General features: G+C 35.2%; 1 protein-coding gene across 1 annotated transcript in view; it reads left to right on the plus strand.

The window, feature by feature from the left end:
* Positions 1-20430, plus strand: part of cUnh18orf63 (chromosome Un C18orf63 homolog) — a gene marked incomplete at both ends in the record, with an annotated part of 34339 nt that extends 13909 nt beyond the window's left edge. Inside the window, 10 exons of the mRNA XM_079805910.1 lie at positions 294-405; positions 3049-3090; positions 5811-5887; positions 7076-7182; positions 7727-7823; positions 8918-9003; positions 12307-12490; positions 16745-17329; positions 19152-19229; positions 20308-20430. Of these exons, the coding sequence (XP_079662036.1) occupies positions 294-405; positions 3049-3090; positions 5811-5887; positions 7076-7182; positions 7727-7823; positions 8918-9003; positions 12307-12490; positions 16745-17329; positions 19152-19229; positions 20308-20430 (1491 nt within the window). The remainder of the gene's footprint in view (positions 1-293; positions 406-3048; positions 3091-5810; positions 5888-7075; positions 7183-7726; positions 7824-8917; positions 9004-12306; positions 12491-16744; positions 17330-19151; positions 19230-20307) is intronic.
* Positions 20431-21541: the final 1111 nt, after the last annotated feature.

Raw genomic sequence — 21541 nt, forward strand, 5'->3', positions numbered from 1 at the left:
AACTCTTTTATTTGCACAGAATTGAGATTCTAGAAGAATGCCGATCTAGTGTGATGTAAGAGCTAATTCTGATTTGACTGAGGTTGCATTGCAAAACATCAGACCTCACACAGGATCACATGCAAGAATGACAAAGATCAGATTTCATTTGGTTTGTGCTGTTCACACAGTTATGAAATAACAGATCTGAGTGACAAAAAAATAAAATCTGATTTGGGCCACTTTTGCCTGCAGTGAACATAGCCTTTGTGCTACTCATAGTATCTCTCTCTCTCTCTCTTTTTGTCCTGTAGTTCAAATCTCCTGAAAGGGTATTTCCTGCCATTCTACAGACGTGTTTGTCTTATTCAGTGACTGCTAAACTGGCCCCTAAATGGAACAAAGCTGGCCAATACCTTATAGCAGGTGAGAGTCAATATCCCAGAGACAATGCTTAAAAAGCCTGAAATATCCCCATGTAAATATGATTGCACTGACAAAATGACAGGCCTTTTGTGAAGACAGTCCTTCCCTAGTATAGGGTGAAGTTCACTTTGTGGCTGATTTAGCTGCTGTAATCTTAACTGTCGCTTCACCTTGAGCCTTCTTTCTAGTGTAGGCATGAGTAATTCATGTAGTCTAATATACTGGATGATCCCTTCATCTCCTTTACTGAGCTCAAGGTCAGCAAGAGTCAGTTCAGCATAGTTTAACTAATAGAATGAGCTAAGATCATTGAATCTTTTAGTTCAACAGTGTTGTCATGAAGTATAACTGTGCCGGTTTAACACATAATAATTAAAATGACTAACACTTTACAATAAGGTCTCATTTGTTAGCATTAGTTAATGCATAAACTAACATTTATAAACTATACTATACTATACTATATAAACTATAGCTTACGTTTATTATCATTTGCTAATGTTAGGTAATACAAATGTTCATGTTAGTTCACAGTGCATTAACTAATGTTAACAGATACAACTTAAAAATGTATTAGTAAGTGTTGAGGTTAACTAATAAATAAAACAAGTAATAAATAAGACTAATAAATGGGTAACACTTTATTTTAAGGTGAAGAAGTTACACGTTGTACTACAAGTACGTACTATAGTGATAACAGTAAATTATCCATAATTACAAGTAACTAACCCTAAACGTAACTCTAGTAAGTACATGTATTTAATTAATATTACTCACTCAGTACTTATTTGAGCAAGTACAATATAACTACGTCACCTTAAAATAAAGGGTTACACTTTATTTTAAGGAGTCTGTGTTACAGTGTAATTATACACTTAAGTACAGAGTAATAATAATTAATGCACTTACTATAGGGTTAGGATTTAGTTTTGGTTTAGGGTAAGTTGCATGTAATTATGCACAATTTATTGTTATTACACTGAAAAAACAGGAAAACACATGTTGTCCAATTTACTTAATCGTATTATTTGTGATCTATGCAACAAATTTGTGTTTCTCTTCTAAACATGATTTCATTGCTTTCGATTAATGTAATTCTCTAAAATGTGTAATCTACTAGATTAAATTATTTGGGGTGAATGTGAACCAATTAAGTACTCGAAAATGATTTTTGCTGAAACTGTAGTTCCCAGCATGCTTTGCTCGGGACTTGACGACTAGAGTAAAATTGTTGAAATTAAGTGTTATTTTATGTGGTTTTGGGCAAAATGAGAAAAAGGGGGAGACTTTATATTGTTTATTAGTGTTTAATGTTTAATTATGTTGGAATTATTCGAACCATTTAAATTACACTGGTTACCATAGTGGAGAAGAGCGGAGCGATTGCTTAGGCTGTGGACTGACTCAGCACATGACATTAAAGAGCTTTTCACACTTGGCACATATATGATGTGCTATTGCTGGCAAATATAATGTAAGCTACTGAGTACAGTATAAAGATCAGTCAAGTGACAACAAAAATATACAAAAATAAACATGTGTTTTGATTAAAGAGGCAGGGTCTCAAGCCCCCGTGTGCACCACTGTTGTTAGGGAGCCATATTAAAATCATTGTGAGACTACTCAATTCGGTTACTTAAAAATTACTTAATTCCATTATGTTGAAATTATGTGAACAAATTATGCTTGTTTAATTTAATTGAATCATGTGGAACCGATGTACATGATTAAATCATGTAAATCCAACACACCATTTTTTTCAGTGTACTTTAGTTACTACATGTAACGTGTAATAAGGACACTTTAAAATAAAGTGTTAGCAATAAATGTTGTAGAAGTATCGTTCATTGTTAGTTTGTGTTAACTAATATAGTTAACTAATGTTAACAAATTATCACTTCTCTCATTGTAAAGTGTTACCAATGAAAGTAATGTTAATTAAACTGGTGCAGGGTTTCCACTGGTCTTAAAAAGTCTTCATTTGACCTTCCACAATTTAAGGCCTTAAAATGTCTTAAAACTCATTGGCAGATATTTGTTTATGTTTTAATCATAAAATCACTTTCACAAGATCACAAAATTAATTAAAAAGTAAAGGAGATCTGTCGGAAATTGTATTTTCTAACTTTGAAGTGTCACTAATACAACTAATTTTGTGCTTAGACATTCACATTGACGTGTTATGTTACCTTCAATTTATTCCTTCAATTTTCTTTAGGTCTTGAATTTACCTTCATAAAACCTGTAGAAGCCGGTATGTGTGATGATTCTGATCAAGAGTCAGTTAGCAAGTTAAATCAGCACATGATAAGATAAGCAGACAGTTGACGGCCTTGTTGTTGGAGGCCGTGCCTTGAAAATGTGTGTGGCACTGTCCTTGAGCACAGTTAAAGCTGTATTCATGGCTCTCAGAAGCTTTTGGTATTCTTTATCAAAGCTAAGCAGAGAGATTTTACTATAATTAAATGTCTTTAAATGAAAATGTGAGGGTTTTGAAACACACGTCATCAATAAATTCTTCTAAATGATGTTACCAGATTGCAACACTCCCACATCACAAGGCTTTAAATGAATTACACAGAAATCTCAATGCAGTTTGTTTCATCATCTTAACGTAATACTGACTTTTTCCTCCTTTTCCAGGAAAGGATTTCCTCAGTGACTCTGGAAAACTAAATGCAGTTGGTAGGTTGGAGGCGGTTGTATATTTTGGCTCGACACACTGCTGTTTGTGTTCACATTGTTCGACTGTGATTTCTCTTGATTCCTGGCAGGGAGTGACTAAGATGATGGAGCACTTGTATATAACAACACTGAAATGTATTCCTATTAGTGAAAACAACTTTTTGTGTTGTTTTGCTCTCCCAGAGTCTCACTGACACTTTTTACATGTGCACCAATGACATGAATATTTCCAGTAATCAGAGAACAATACAATACAAATTTGATTTCTATAACATTTTTAAAACAATTGCCGTTGACCAAAGTGCTTACAGCATCATAATGACAACAAAAGCAGAAACATACAGTCAATCACACAAACCAAATTCAACCCTGTTCACTCTAATCAGTTCTAAAAGCCATACTAAAAAAATATGACTTAATACTAGACTTAAAAGCATCCACAAATGGGATTTAATGTGCATTGGAAGAGTGGAGCAGCCACAGAGAAGGCTCTATCACACTTTGATTTTAATCTATTTTTAGGATCATGAAGAATCATGTGACTAGAGATCTCATATTTCTTGCATTTTCGATAAGGTAACAAAAGGTCAACAATATATTTTGGACCAATACCATGCAACGCTTTAAAAAATTTTCGGACATTTTACAGGCAAACAGTGTAAAGAAACCAAAACTGGGGTAATTATCTCTTTCTTCTCTGTACGAGTCAAAAGTCTGGCCGCAGCATTTTGCACTAATTGAAGACAAGATAATTGACCCTGTGAGATGCCTATAAACAATTACATCAATGTGTGATGATACAAATACATGAATAACTGTCTCCGTGTCCTTAAGGGAGAGAATTGGTTTCAGTTTAGAAATAGTTGATAAAATCTAGCCGTAACAACACTAGTGACCTGTTTATCTAAAACCAACACCGAATCCATGATAACGGCCAAATTCTTGACATGATCTGAAACACGTATCGGCATAGAGGCCTACTTATAATTTCCTTAGAGACAGAAGTGGGTCTAAAGACAACACACTCAGGGCCCTATCATACACCCGGCGCAATGTGATGCCAGACGCAACGCAAGTGTTTTTTGCTAGTTTCAGCCCGACGCAGTTATCATTTTCAGGTCCAGCGCCGCGTTGTTTAAATAGCAAGTGCTCTCGTGCCATCTGTGTACAGGAGCATTGTTGGCGCGTTGCTACTTTAAGGAACTGAAAACAACTGCACCGTTAAAGTCAATAGCGCAGTAATATGCCCCATATAGGTGGTGCAAAACGTGCAGCACACTCTGCTTATTAGCAGCAGCACACAAACATTTTTAAATATTAAAAATAAAAGGATCCCTCTCTGGAGTCCCTCTCGTTCAGTCTTTCTGCTCGCAAATTCCTCCATGTAAATAACGAATACGCCATGTTGCAAGCGCAACTGTCTTTTAAAGGGAATGGGAGATGAGGCTCTGATTGGTTTATTGCACGTTATGCCCAAAACACACCCATGACTCATTAAGAGACGAGGGACAACCCTTTTAGACCATGAGCCTGGTGCGCTGACTGTTTTTTTCTGTCGTTAAACTAGAAAAACTAGATTCGGACATGCTCTAAGTGCACTTCTGTCATGGGCTTCAGACCATGTGCTCAGATCGTTAAAATAGGGCCCTCAGTCTTATTAGTATAGAGATGAAGAAAATTACTAGCTAATTAGGCTTTAATATTGTCTTAAGCATTGTAAAAGTGCTTTAAAAGATTGAGAGCCTTTCAAAACAAACGCGCATGCTGTTTTCTGTGCTGCAGACACACCCAACACACACGTGCACAGAACGGCTTCTCATGGTGAATGAAGTGCGTGATAATGAACCGAGTTCTCTTCCTTGTGTTTTTGCACAGCACGCGAATGGACAAATGTACACAAAAATTTCAAAATACTCTCGTAAACACAGTCGTTATGTCGTTGATGGCAGATTTTCTTGATGCCGTTTCTATGATAACGTTAATCAAACAACAAATGTTGAAAATTCACTCGCTGTTCTAGACAGAATAACTTTTAACTATATTTGTAATGTTTATTTGTGCAATTGCTAATATGTTTATTTGTTCTTTTTTTAATTACTGAGTGTTTACTTGTCTTTAATAATGCTTGAAATTTATATATATATATTTTTTTTTTTTGCTATGGTATTTTTAAACCATAGGCAAAAGTTGCTAGCCATTTGATTTTTGTTCATGGTATTCAGCTAAAATGAAATGTTTTTGCAATAATAGCCTATTAATAAATGTGAATGATATCTACATTTCATTAAAAACTTCATTAAAATTCAAACGATACCCTACGAAGACCTCTAGCCCAATGCACAGCATAAATGATGAACTCACACACAGTAGGCGTGGTACTGGCCACTGTTTAAATCTACTAATACAAAACACATTTATATGGACATCTAGAATGTTTTCGCCACACCTAAATGTCTTCATTTCTCATTAAAATCGTACTTTGTCATTTTGCGGGTGCATGCAAACGTAGTCACTGTTGACCCACTTCTGAATAATGTTCTAGTTCACTTAATCCCAGAATCATTTGCACTTTCTGAGTCATGTGTTTAAGCCACCATTTATCATGTTACACTCTACCCTAAATCCAAGATGCCTTTTACAGTTCACTCATTAACTGACAGGTGTTTTCTCATTCTCACTGACTCATGCTCATGTCTGCACTCTTGTATATTCATTCACAGTGCTTGAGCTGAGTATCGCAGGGACTCAGCTGTGTGTCAGTGTGGAAGCCAACACGGTCAGACTTCCCCCAGCTGTGGTGAGCAGTCCAACCTCCAGCCTGTTCACGAGAGTCTAGCCTCTTGTAACCTATGAACCAAGTTACTGCCATTGTCAAGCGTTATACCTTTGCCTCAGTTCATGCCCTATGCCTTAGTCACTTATCTATCGTTTGTCAACCTGATTGTGCTGAGTGGACAGGAGAAGGAAAAGTTACTATTGATTTGGATTACTAACTGCACCCAAGTGGTGTGTTAATGCCTTTGCAGAGCGATGTTGGCAAAAAAGTGTGCATATATTATATATACAGTATTATTATATATACAGTTATTATTATATATACAGTATATACAAATGCAAACACATTTTAGGAGACATAATAATCGTAATTGATTTGAGATTTATACATAAATCTATTTTAGTATATTTACAAAACTATAAGATATGGATCAATTTAAATAAATTTAATCTTATTTCATACATTTGCATATATCAATATGATTAATCGTGATTAATCTCATCCAAAATAAACGTTTACTGGAAAAGTTTACTTAATATATGTGTGTGTGTACTGTGAATAATTATGTATATTTGAATACACATACATGAACGTATATATTTAAGAATATAAAATATATATTGATATTTAAAATATATTTATATATATACTGTGTATATATATACAGTTATATACATGCAACTATTTATTAAATATATATACATGCATGTGTGTGTATTCAAATATACATAATAATTATACACAGTACACACACATGATTGTGGTTTTGGGATTTATACACAAATGTAATGAATACAGTATATGTAACTTTGTAAAATTAGAAAAGTCAAATTGTATTTAAATTAGTTAATATCAATAATATAAATACAATTAATATATGTAAAGTTTTTATGATGCACTGATGAACTTCATGAATAATTCACTATATGTTACAAATATATTAATTTTAAAATATATAATAACACATATCTACATAGACAACTATGATACACAGATCATATATTCATATATTTAGTAAAATCTGTTGGTAAATCTTAATTTTATTTAATGAAATAGCCGTTTTAATAACACATTCTTGAGATAGTAATTTACAAATGATTCCAGTTATTTACAGTAAGACGAAGAATGGCCAAATGTTTTATTGGATTGCAATATTTCTTGTTCCTGTTTTTGTGTGAGGTATTAATTCATGTTCTTGATTCATGCCAGATAGAAGATTTTGATTTTCCTGCTCCTGTGGTGAAACGCTTCCTCCATACCAATGATGCTGTGCTGCGTACAGTCATGCCAAATAACTGGTGCCACGTTCTGCCGAGGTGTGTGTGTGCAGCTAGACTGCTTTATACCGCGTTGTTATACTTTTACAACAGTTACTTTCTAGAACTGTACTGTTGCTCCACAGGCCATCATGGAGGGAAAAAGTCCTAATCATAATCTCCTTTTTGGCAGTGATAGATTTATGAATCAGTGAATCCTTACTTCTCATGCATTGTTCTCTCTCTCTCTCTCTCTCTCTCTCTCTCTCTCTCTCTGTGTGTGTGTTTGTTTGCGTGTGTGTTCATGTTTTCTATCCCGGTGGGGACTTCAACCTGAATGCACATTGACTCATGGGGACTGGTGTCTCCATGGAGACCTAAATTGAGGTCCCCATGAGGAAACAAGCTTATACAGAATGAGTTTTATTGAAAATGTAAAAATGTTGAAATTTTTGTGTGATGGGTAGGTTTAGTGTAAGGGGGGAGAATATACAGTTTGTACAGTAACAGTTTGTATAAACACCATTATATCTATGGAGAGTCCCCACAAAGATAATGAACCAGACGTGTGTGTGTGTGTGTGTGTGTGTGTGTGTGTGAGCAGTATGAAGAAAGGCCAAATCATTAGCATCAGTCGCAGGATTCCACAGGAAAGCCCATTTCAATCTTACATGGAGTTTCAAAAGCACTGGAACAGCATGGTAAACACCACCGCAGAAAAAACCAACAGCACACCCGCACACCTCTCCTCAATATAAGACCCATGATTTGTTTCATATCTGTAGCACTAGCTGTGTTGAGACTTTGTTCCAAAGTTTAATAATTATGAACAATAGTAATTGTGATACTTGCCTGACTGCGTTAACCACCAAATGCATCATAATGCAATAATAAATTCAAAATAGTGTTTTGTAACTGCATTATTAAATTAGAGCAAACAATTGACAGATTATTACAGCGTTTCATTCACTGGACTGAACCTGTGACTTGGCAGTTAATGGTGTCTCTGTGTCTGACAGCTTTTGTTGCTTACAGTTTGTAAATCGACTGTCATCCTGATGCTAGACTGCTGAGACAGTGGAAGTGTTGCACTGTCATGTCACTCTGTTAATGTGTGTGTGTGTGTGTGTTTGCACATATAGTACTGTGTGTGTGGTCCAGGTAAACCCTACGTTATGAGGACAAAATGTTCCCAGAAAGATGGAAATATCCGAAATCCTTGTCCTTGTGAGAAAACGTTTTGGTCTCCATGAGGAAAACCGCTTATAAATCAGACTTAATGATGTTTTTTGAAAATGTAAAAATGCAGAAAGTTTTTTTTTGTGATGGGTAGAGCTAGTGTAAGAGGAGAGAATATACAGTTTGTACATAATAAAATCATGTCTATGGAAAGTTCCATAAAACATGAAAACACAACGTGTGTGTGTTGAGCACTCTGATCCACTTCTGTTTGGAGGTCACAATGTAACCTTTGATCACAAACACACTCGTGAGGCTTGGCTTGATCAAACAGAATTTGTATGTATGTGCAGACATGCACGATTGCCCATTTATATTGAGTTTATAAACCATCTATTCAAACCTATATCACATCCAAATATTTAGTTTGGAAGCGCTCGGTTGCTTACAAATATACACTAACACAGAGTCTTTAGGCGGCAGATTTTATTGTTTATCTATTACTTAATGTCACTAAACTGTATTCATATTCCTGTCTTTGTGTAACTGTCTCTCCACCATTTTAATTCATGTACTGTTTTCTCTTTTTTCTTTAACTGTGTCTCTCTTGGTTTAGTATGGATATCAGCTGCCCTCAGTGAGTGAAGAGGAAGTCATCTACTGCAGTTTGTACTTTAAACCAATAGGCGACAAGTTGTTCACGTATCCTTTTATAAAGGCAGGTGGTCTAGTTTATGGTCAGTTACCTGTTAAATGTCAGTAAAATGGCATAAACTTGACCAAAATCCAACTTTATGCCTGTGCTCTGTTTACAGAATCTCAAATTAATTGAAGGCATTGTTGCTTGAAACAGAAACAGTTTATCAGACATACACTGGTGGTCAAAAGTATGGAACAATTAAGATTTTTTTTATATATATATTTTTTTTTAATGAAGTCTCTCCTGCTCACCAATACATTTGATGCTGTAAAAACAGTAATATTTTGAAATATTATAATTTTAAATATCTGTTTTCTATTTGAACATATTGTCAAATGTATTTTATTCCTGTAATCAAAGCTGAATGTTTTAAGTGTCACATGAACCTTTCAGAAATCATTCCAAACGTTTGACGGCCAATGTAAATTGTACTGCTGGATTACAAATTGAATGTGAAAAGTAGTACAGAGGTCTGGTTTAGACTGACATTCATGCAGCAGGATAATGACACCTAGTGGACATGAGCCAGGTAGTTGTGGTGAATTGGGTTGAACTCTTATAGCCCGATACTGATACCAGTGCAGTTTTGTTTAAAAATTCAATGTAGAATTTCTATACCTCAGTGTGTTGAACAGATAGTCACTCTTTTGTGTGTTAAACACAATCTACTAAATCCAGACAACTTAATTATGAAGAAAAACAACAAAACAACTATAAACTTGATTAGACGATAATTCAGCTGCAAAAGTTACTTTAGTAAAAAATCATGAGTGCACAATAATTCTAAACATTTAGTGGAAAAAAATGAGTGGGGAACATGGAAATGGTAAAATGTTACACATTGTTGTAAAATACATTAATGAATAACAAGTACATATGTTCATAGAAATAGGGCCTATATAGCTACTAAGAAATTAAAAGACTTTTATTATAAATGTATAGTGTAGCTTTTTTAATGAGGCAGCAACATATTATAGATTTCTTGTTCTGCCCTATTAAAGGGTTAGTTCACCCAAAAATTTAAATAATGTAATTTATTCCTCACCCTCATGCCGTTCCACATGAATCATGATTATGAAATCACGTGACTTTGGTGCTCCGAGCCGCTGATTCAACACTTCATAACTCTCAGAAGCTTCACGAAGCAGTGTTTTGAAATGGGCCATCACTATATAAGTCGTTATTTAGTTTTTTTGGCGCTTCAAAAATATTCTCATCGCTTTATAATATTAATATTGAACCACTGTACTCACATGAACTGATTTAAATATATTTTTAGTAAATTAATGGATCTTGAGAGAGGAAATGTCATTGCTGGCTATGCAGGCCTCACTGAGCCATCGGATTTCAACACAAATATCTTCATTGGTGTTCTGAAGATGAACGGAGATCTTACGGGTGTGGAACGGCATGAGGGTGAGGAATAAATTACATTATTTTCATTTTTGGGTGAACTAACCCTTTAATAATCTTTCATTGTGCAAAAGTATTATAATACGAAAGGCTCCAATAGAGCGGCACAAAGCGTGTATGCGCATCCCATGCACAGGATGATGCGCTTGAAGCACAGTCCGCATTGAAAAATTCAAAACAAAGGGAAGAGATATCGATGCGTAATGTATCTATCTATGCAATATTTTATTGACAGTTTAAAATTTCATTTACCTTGCGTGAAGAACAATACAATCTCTACTCCAGTGTTGTGATCTAACAGACACCCAGTAGAAAGTAACACGATTTAGAAACAGGAATAAACTCCAGCAATATAAAGTCATTTTATGCGAAACCATAGACCGTTATCTTCAGATCAAGTATAATAACAGGAACATTGAATCATCTTGGAGAGTTTCATCGTGTTGACTGTCAAACGTTACACGCGGAGGGAAACATTCATGTGAACTTGAATTTAATGATTTAAATATTCATCTGTACCTCACATTAAACTATGGAATGGCTTCAGAACACTTAATATAGTGCACGAAGCGTTGATGATGCTTTATAATTTTTTTGTGCGGCACTGGGGCTTAACAATAACACAGAATAGTATATACACACAGTATCGGATTTGGATCGGCCTGTCTGACCGATACCCGATCCGGAAAATCGGATCGCCGCAGTACTAGCATCCTGTCAAGTTAGGGTTGCACGATTATGACAAAAATCATAATTGTCGATTATTCCCTTGAAATTGTAATTGCGATTTATTAATTACGATTATTCTATAGAATTAAGCCTCACAAGTCAAATATACATTGGTTTGGTTTCTTTAAATAAAAAAATTTAAAATATGCATGGTATTATAATGTTAAATTAAAAATTAAAAACAATGGGGAAAAAACGTAAGATAACCTGTACAAAGAAAAAAAAACACATATTTACATTTATACATTTGGCAGACGCTTTTATCCAAAGCGACTTACATTGCATTCAAGGTACACCTTTTACATTTTGTCAATTCTTGCTTTCCCTGGGAATCGAACCCATGACCTTGGTGTTGCTAGCGCCATGCTCTACTGTTTGAGCCACAGGAAAGCCTTTTTAAGTATTAAGTTCACAGAATAATATAAGTGGACTTTTTTTTGTAATTGCAATTACATTTTATTGAACGATTACATAATTGTGGCATCCGTAATTGTAATCACGGTTACAAATTCGATGAATTGTGCTGCCCTATGTCAAGTCACCTTCATTTATATAGCTCTTTTCACAATATAGATTGTTTCAAAGCAGCTTTACAGTGATATTAGGAAATGAATGGAGAAGAGGTTGTTTTGGCTCTCTCCCGATAGAGCACCGTTCCTTTAGCTTCCTCTTTCTCCATTTCTTCCCAAAAAACTGCGCCGTATCGCAAAAAAATTCAAACAAACCTGCTCTCAATGTCTCAATGTCGAAGTAACCATGGCAACGGATACCGTATCCTATCAATATGGCGGCGCCTTCCTGAAATGCAACACTGAGTGAACATCATGACGTCGCCTTATCATTCTCTATACATACTCCAAACTGAAGAAATAGTAAGAGTAGCAGCTTTCATCCCAGTATGTATAATGAGTCAACTCATTCCCAAACATGTTTCTCAATATTAATATTACATAAGCCTCATTTTCACACTAGATCTGTGCACATAATGAATCAGGTCTGCATAACATCACACATTGTGGGGACAAATTAAAGTCTAGAAACACACAATACATATTTAATGGTGTCACATTTGCACAGTCGCTTTAGTCTCTTTTGGAAAATGGTGATTTTTTTCTCTTTCTATTTTGGCAGTCAGAGATATGTATCCTTGACTTCCTGTTCAGATATCCGTTATGCTGTATACGCACTCAGCCATTACAGTGCTTTCCCAGAGTGGACCTGCAGGGGGTGCTGGGAAGCTTCAAATCAGATCTGCAGGATGGACTGGAGAGTGTGTGTGGTTTTCCACTGTGGATCCCCTGCAAGCCTTGCTACTACAGCAATGAACTGAAGAGGCCAGTCACGCAGGTATTACATACACACACAAACATGCCATCGCTCAGGGACTCCGCTTACTCTCCTGCTGAAGAAAATTAAGGAACAATCAATTGGATTTGACATCAAGCACTGCACTCTGCTCCTTCGTATTATATCTGACATGTCATCTGCAACACAGACTATGCACACATGCAACTGCATGTGTTCCTTTATGGATGTTCCAAAGCCGTGGAGATGCATGTGTTATCCAGATTTATATTTGTGTTGCAAAATAAGTGGATTATGCAAACAGTAGAAATCCCATTTTAAACAAGGCTTGTAGATATTAAATACTTTTGGGAAGCTGCCATGTGGTGTGGCATGCCATTCTCCATTTAAAACTAAAAAATGTTTTTATAGCATTGCACATTTTACTAATTAATATACATGCAACGTTTATGGCCTGATGTTAATTTAAAAAATCAGTTAAAAGGTGATGAAATATGGTGGATAATAAAAGGAAATGGCAATCAATTATAGACAGATATGCTCTAATTCTATATTTTATAAATAAAAATAAAATATTTAAAATGATTGAAGAAATTAATAGAGCGTTAACACTTTACAATAAGGTTCATTAGTTAACTACATTAGTTAACATGTATTAATAATGAACTGCACTTACAAAGCATTTATTTATCTTTGTTAATGTTAATTTCAACATTTACTAATGCATTATTAAAATCTTGTTAACATTAGTTAATGCGCTGTGAACTAACATGAACAAACCATGAGCAGCTGTATTTTTATTAACTAACGTTAACAAAGATGAACTAATGCTGAACAGAGGTATATTGTTCATGGTTAGTTAATGTTAACTAATGTTAACTAATACAACCTTATTGTAAAGTGTTACCAATGGAGCTGCATAAAAATAATAATATGATAAACCCTTTAATGTCATCAGATCATTTCCACAAACTTAATTTTAAAACTTAAATGATTTTATAAAGAATTTTGAACATTTTTCTACTTGTGCATGCAGCATTTATGTTCTGATTTTAATTATTGTGTCACGCTGCAAGTATAATCTAGTAAAAAGGTGATTAAATATGGTGAATAAATTAAAATAAATGTTGGCCATTTACTGAGCGATGATAAGCATGATTTCCTTTTACACCCATATGAATTTTAATCCAAAATGTTGTTGTTGACTGAAGTCCTTGGACACGTTATACATCAACCGCCCACGTAAGTGATCAAATGAGACAGCATCTCAAAACACTGCACATGCAATGCTTATTAATGATCGCAGCTTCCAACAAGACCAAAATCATCCACTCCAATTACAAATGTTGCCAAAGACGTGGCTTGAAGGGCGACGCACACACTCTAACAGGAAGTACTCCTGATCTCTTCTTCACAGTTTCCTGTCTTTACTCTCATTGACTGAAAAAATGGCAAAAGCCATACAACAAAGGATGATATTGAGGATGCCAGCGATAGCTAAAATATAATTGCATAGATTATTGTATAGAACATTTTCTATTTTGTTTTTCTGCATTAAAACATTTTTATTAAACACTCCTAAAGACCCCTCGTTTAGTGAATTAATTATAAAATCTAACATTTTCTTAAAATGTAATAACTTGCCTGAACTCACAGTGAAAGTGGAGCGAATTACCTCACACACATGTGAGAAGTGTTTATATGGATATATAGAAGTGTTTATATGTATATAGTGAACAAAGTGGTTGTGGTGAGTCTGCCTACTAAAACAATCTGTCAGTTTGTTGGAAAATTGACGCTTGTCATAATACAAATAATACAAGTAAGAGTTTCCAGTAAGAACAATATCTGATACTACATTAGATCATTCCTTCCATTTAGTTGTTGTTGGCGCATGGAGGAGAGTCTAACAGGCAGCCAGATGGGTTAAAGTTTAATTTATACTGGCCAGAGCTGAGGGTTGATGTTATTAAACTTTGACAAATGCTGTGAAACGTGATGTGAAACTCTATATGTGCCGTTCCCTGTGTTGGTACTGATGGAAATCAGGCGCAGAGGAAGCTTTCATTAATCTCATAGACTATAATGATTGATAATGGCAACATTAGGCAGCAATGATTAACTGACTGTTTAATTCATGTTGGATGTAAAAAAGCATACTAGCTCTAGGATCATTATCAACATACTTGTTCAACACAAATAATCATTTGACTAAGAGGAAGCTTACAGATTTCCTTATCGAGGAAGTATTTTTCCATGTCTCAGAGATCTGGAGGTAGAGTTAGTCTGCCATGATGTAACAGGATGTATTTCCGTCCTTCAAGTGTTGCAATCTATGTTGAAGCAATTCCATATTTTATCAATTTTATCAAAAATTAAATAGTGGTGGATTATTTATTTTAGGCAAAAGAAAAAAAATATGATAAAAGTATTTAATGTCATCAGATCATAATTATTTTTTACACTTTTAGAGTTGATATAGAGATCGTTTTTAGTTGAAATCGCTGAAAAACTAAGTTGTTTATTATTTTGAATATTTATAAATCATGACAAATGGCGATTTTGGCTTAAGATCCCACGGCTGCAGTGTTAACCAATAGACAATGGGTCTCATTCACTAATAATTGCGTGGATTATTCGTATTTATATTCTCACAAAGACATTTGTACACATGGTTAGTGAATGAGACCCAATGTCTCTTGATAATCAAAAAGAGCTTTTGAACTCGAGTTTTACATATTGGTCTTTTTGAAGAAAATATGATTCTGGTGTCCTGATCATACTTGAAAAATTTAATTCATAAAATAATAATGGTAAATTTAACTTTAAGGGTAAATATTTTAGACATTGGTGGTTTCTAACAGCATAGAATCAATCATAGATCTTAGTCAGGGTAGCGCCATATATTATTTTTTGACACACAGTGTGTTCATTGACTCGTACTGTTGTTTAACAACATACCAATTGTTCGGCTGACCAGTGATAATTTTGATAGAACATTTTGATTTAGTTTTAGTCATAGTCTTTTGACTAAAATGCCATTTAGGTTTAGTCATATTTTAGTCACCTGAATTGTTTTTAGTTTTAGTCTAGTTTTTAGTCGACTAAATCTACAGTAGATTTAGTCCACTAAAATCTAATGAGTTTAGTTCAATTGTAATGCATTAATTGAGCATTTAAGCATTACATAATCGACTGTTACCTGAATACGCAAAACTTACATTTTGACATAATTGTGTTTTTGACCGTTCAAACGCAAAAATACACGAAAGAGAGCTCAATTAACTTTTTTGGTTTGTTTTTTTAAAAACATCTATATAGTTTTTATAATGTTGTATTTCTGTTTTAGTTCGTATATCAGGTTAAGCTAAAGCTTCAAATAAGTTTAAGTTTATTTATTTTTTTAAATTTCAGTTAACATTTATTTAATTTCAAGTAATTAATATTTTTCTATGGTTTTAGTTAACTATTATAACCCTGATACTTTATATTACTTTAATAATATGTGTCAACTACTGTTCTTAGTCTTTCCTCCTGACTATGAATTAAATGGGAATGAAATTAAATACAGTTTATTGTGTAACCAAAAACGTGTATATAATGCGTAAATAAATAAACCGGGACTCTTATTTTGAAATGTCTGCGCCACTATTGAAGCTGCAATGTAGTTAGCTATTTCAAGTTCAGATGATAGATATAAAATATGCGTTGTTACAACCGTCTAAAACATGTTACTATATAAACATCGTAAAGTAAACATTGTCATTATTCATCAGGATTAGTTCATAAACAAGTGCCTGGCATAAATGTGTGTTATTCATTGATTGAGCCGCTCTGAAGCGCTGCCGCATTAGCCTGTAGAAGCTCAAAAGGGCCGTGTTTTCCCGCCGTTAGATCTGCACGTCACAACTCAAATGTGCGCATTTTCATCTTGTTTTTATTCGTTGACGAAAATGACAGTAGATTTGCGTCATAGTTTTTGTCATTCAAAACTAGTTTTTATTTAGTTATCGTCTCGTTTTCGTCACTGAAAAAGTTGACGAAAATTATTCGTCAATGAAATTAACACTGCAGCCGACAAAACGTTTTTCAGTTGACAAATACTCCATAATATAGTCTTAAAAGTGAAAGTTACATGATCTAGGACCTTTATACTCCTCACACACTTATGCCTCACACACTTGTTTTCATCTGCATTACATTCAATATGGCATCTAACCTGGTGCACATTTACACAGGAACTTTTCACTGGAAATATTTTCCCATTCACAGACTTGTCTTTCCTTACATTTTTAGTCATCTGAGGCCCTGCCTGTAAACGTGACAACAGAAAACAACAGCAGGTCTGTACTGAACCAGCTTCCCAGCAGCTGCCCACGGGACACAGAGAAAATCCTCTACGGTCAATGTGACTCAACTGGAAAACAGACTGAAAAGAAAAAGAGACCCAGTTTGGATTCATCTCTTGACCAAAAAGGCTGGACCTCCTCCAGCTTGGCAACTCTGTCCTCTTACTCTGCCACAATTGTTCACTTTACTCACATCCAGTCCCAGTCTACACTTACAAGACCAAAGCTTGTACCAAGCTTCAAGAGCAAATCACACACCCGACATGTGAATGTGACTGAGGTCCTTACAGGGAAACATCAGAAGGGGTTGGAAGGGCAGAAGCTAGAAGCAGCCATCAGGCCTTTGTCATCATCTTTCACACCACCAGCCCCTTCTAACCAGATCTCCAGGCCTCCAGCCCCTGAGCGGATGTCTTTACCATTTTTTAAGAGTAAGGAAAGACCCAACAGCGGAGTCAGTAAGATTCTCCAACCCCTGCCTTTTGTACAGACACAGCCCCAAACCTTTCCTGAGATCCCCAGCAATAGAGGGGTAAGTAAACAATGCAACCAAACAACAGTTGTTCTGCACTATTTGTGCTGTAAATCAGAATTGATTCCTAAGCAGTTAGACTTAAAGGATTATTTCACTTCAAAATGAAAATGTCCTGATAATTTACTCACCCCCATCTCATCCAAGAGTTTCATACAAATTAAGTTTTTGAGGAAAACATTCCAGGATTTTTCTCCATATAGAGACAGAGCGACACGCGTCATAATCTGAAGACCACGCCCACCGGGGGGGAAAACAATCGAACGCCCTCCATTGACTTTGCATTGCGTGAAGCGGCATCCTTGTCATTTCGGACTTATAACAAAAAACAAAACAATGTCTAAAAGCGGATATGTGACAAAGTGTACAGCAAACAAGCTAAGCAAAACCCACAACCAAAAACCCAGAAGTTTTTATAACCTATTGACCCAAAAAACGAGCGTTTAAGGACAAAAAAGTGGATACAGGCCATTGAGACACGTTCTATTACACTGAGAAACTGCCATTTGGATATTTGACTTAACAGTGACAACATATTTACTGCACACATAGGCATACTGAGACATACTGAGTGTCAGGATCCCAAAATGTACCCATTCTTTCTGCTGAAGCGTCACGTTTTACTGCCTTTATCCACTTCTGTCTCCTTAAACTCTCGTTTTTTTGTGCCGACAGCTTATAAAAACTTATTTCTGTGTTTTTTAGCTTGTTTGCTGTACACTTTGTCACATATCAGCTTTTAGACATTGTTCTGTTTTTTGTTATAAGTCCAAAATGACAAGGATGCAGCCTCACGCAATGCAAAGTCAATGGAGAGCATTGGATTGTTTTCCCCCCCGGTGTGGGCATGGCCTAAATATGCTCTGTCTCTATAGTGTACTTCAATGGCAACCAATGGGTTGATCTAAGTAATTGAGAAATAGTCATCAGATGCCATGTCCGTAATTTATAGCAAAACATCTAGCATTAATTCGATCTCAAACAGATTTATTAAAAGAAGTTATTACTCCACCATGTGCGTGGCATCATTAACCAACATGGTTTAACGACTTTTTGACAATTTGCGACAATGCAATTTCGGGAAACGGTCGTGAATAGCTAGCTGATTTCTTCAACAATGTATCGTACTATTAGCCTGACAAGCCAGACCCACATCAAGATGTTGGTTCTGGGAACACACCAGCGGAGCAAGTTGATAGATTATACTTTTGCCATATCCGGTCGGCAAAACTCAGAACACATCTTCCTTTTTAAAGAATGACTTCAGTGCCATAACGATCTTTGTTAGCAGGGAAGTAGCAGGGATTTCACGCACAACCGTCACAACTCTGCCGTCATTATGTTAAAGAAACACGCCGACTTTTTGGGACTTATTCACCGTATCCCCCAGAGTTAGATAAGTCCATACATACCATTCATACAGACTAGGAAGAGAGGAGCTGCAAGAATGGAGAATATGGGCAAAATAATGTGTTTTTGAACATTCAAGCATGAAAAACTATTCTAGTGAACAAAATCAAGACTTTGTAAAAAGGCATTATATGGCCTCTTTAAAAAATAATTCCTTAGTAAATGCATGGTAAGTTTTGTACTGGCAAACACCACTCACATTTTCCTACTTAGAAAATGTAAAAATCTAGTGTGTAAGCTGTATTTCTCATGGGACATCTTACACAGTCGGTAAAGGGCAAAGATTTAGCAAGACTAGGCAAATTAATTGGTGTAGTTTCCCCGAAAATAATTGATGAACCTACATGAATGATTAAATATGGGGTGTAAAGAGAGACGTGAAATAAATGGATCCTGTCTCACCATCTTTCAGGGAGACACGTTTGAGTCAAAACCGAAGAGGCTCAAACAAAGTGTGCAGGATGTGGAAGTGTATGCGACGAGCAATCAGGTACTTTGGCATATTAGTGTACTTATAATATCATCTTTTTTTTTTTTATTTCACATATATAACATCTCCAAAAATCAATCAATAAGCCATTTAGTTTCAGTGTTGGTGTAGTCACCGTGTTTCACCATAGCAAGGCAGAACAGTTTGCTAAATAACAGCCGAGGCTCTGCAGAGCTGCTCATTGGCATCTATAATCATAATAAAATCCATTACAAGCCTGGCATGTGTTCATGGTCTTGATTGAATGTCATTGAGAGAAGATGAGCTCATATATTTTCTTTATGATGGAGGCTACTAACAGGTGCAGCCATAAAAAACCCATATCAGATAGTATGTAATGTTGCCATTTCTGCTTCCATGTTATAACTTGATGGCTGCCCTTGGACGTTAGGAACATTAATAAGTGTACAGCACTTAGCAGAGATTTGCATCTATGTTCAAAAGTTTGAGTTCTTTTATAAATAAATTATTACATTTATTCAGACTTACAGACTTGAATGGATTACTTGTTATGGTACATGATTCAAAAGATTTATATTTTGATTAATGCTGTTCTTTTGAACTCCATTCATCAAAGAATCCTGAAAAAAGTATCTTTCAACATTGATAATAATCATAAACGTTTCTTGAGCAGAAAATCATCATATTAGAATGATTTCTGCCGGATCATGTGACACTGAAGACTGGAGTAATGATGCTGAAAATTCAGCTTTGATCACAGGAATAAATGACATCTTAACATTTTTGTTTATTTTATTGTAGCCTTAGTAATAAAAATATATATATCTATATATTTTTTAATTACCCAAACTTTTGAATGGTAGTGTACATTCTCATCATTCATTCAAATTATTCATCAATTTTAATGTTTTGGATAAGTGTATAATATTTTAAGCTACCATAAATTAAAGTACTTATCGCTCAGTTTATCGCATTTGTACGTATTTAAATCCATACTTTAGAAGATCATTGCACACAATGTGGGGAACAATTCTGCAGATTCTGTCTAGTTATTTATTGCGGTTGTATTAATGTTACCCAGTAACTAAAAGGTTTATTTATATTTTTCTGCTTTCAGCTTTCTAAGGTCAACTCAGCGACTCTGCAGGCATGGTTGAAGAGTCGAGGGATCAATGTGCGCTCAAAGGATAAGAAAGAGGAGCTAGTGTCAAAGGTCATGAGATGTCTGAGTGAAACTTAGGTGTGTTGGGTTGGGTTACTCGCCTAAAAATAACACACTATAGAGACCTTGCATAATTCGTTTTTCTTTGTTCCGTTGATAAACTCTGTTGACACTCACAGTTCAGTACGATTGCCATGAGTTACTCCATGTTCATTACACATGGCATTTGGCTACCTCGTTCTTTCAAGCAAGACTTTGTAAGCTATAATATGTTGTTTAATTGGATCCAGAGTTTAGAGAGAGCTGCAGATAAAGAAACAAAAACATGCAAGTCTTTCTTTGTAAAGTGGTTATTTTTTGTTAGCATGTTGGTCATGTGTCAACAATCAAACTTACCGTTACATTTAGTGCAACTATTTATTCGAAGTCTTTTCCAAAGTCTTGATTAAAGCACAGAGGTCTTTGCCTCAGATGTTTCTCTTCAAATTCTTCAGAAGTAAAATGAGACGATTATTGACATACAGTATAGAGCTATATAATTCATAAAGAGAACAGCACAGAGGAATTTAATGCTGGAATTAATCTTGAAATCTCTTTGTTTGATTGCATACTTGAGAATTTTGGCAAATCGCCAAATTCCTAAATGAGGCATATGTGAGCTAGGCCGTAACCATGTCTTTAACATTGGGGGGGGAACAATTTTTTTATTTTATTTTTATAAAGCATAAAGAAACAGAACAGTGAACAAAATTCTAGATCTAATTCTAGTTGGGAAATAATCCTTTTGGGACTATTTGCAAACAATATTTGCATCAATTTGCATCAAAATATACAGAGGTGGAAAGTAACGAATTACATTTACTCGCGTTACTGTAATTGAGTAGTTTTTCTGTGTACTTCTACTTTTTTAAGTAGTTTTAAAAATCTGTAAACTTAAGTATGTTTTGTTTGAAGTATTGTACTTCGCTACATTTTAAACTACATCCATTACTGAGTAAAAATAAATGATACAAAAGGGGGGGAAACGCGATCCGGAAACGACTGCATTGAATTGAAGGGCGGGAGAACGAACGCAAAAATCACAAAAAGATGGAGACGGACAAGACAGACGTCAGACCCAGCTGAAAGCGAAACGCCGTCGTGAACCCCTGGATAGTATGGAAAAGCTTTGGATATAGACCAAAAATAG

Source organism: Gobio gobio (genome assembly GCF_949357685.1).
Source record: "Gobio gobio genome assembly, chromosome: 23".
In the NCBI taxonomy this organism is placed as follows: Eukaryota; Metazoa; Chordata; class Actinopteri; order Cypriniformes; family Gobionidae; genus Gobio; species Gobio gobio.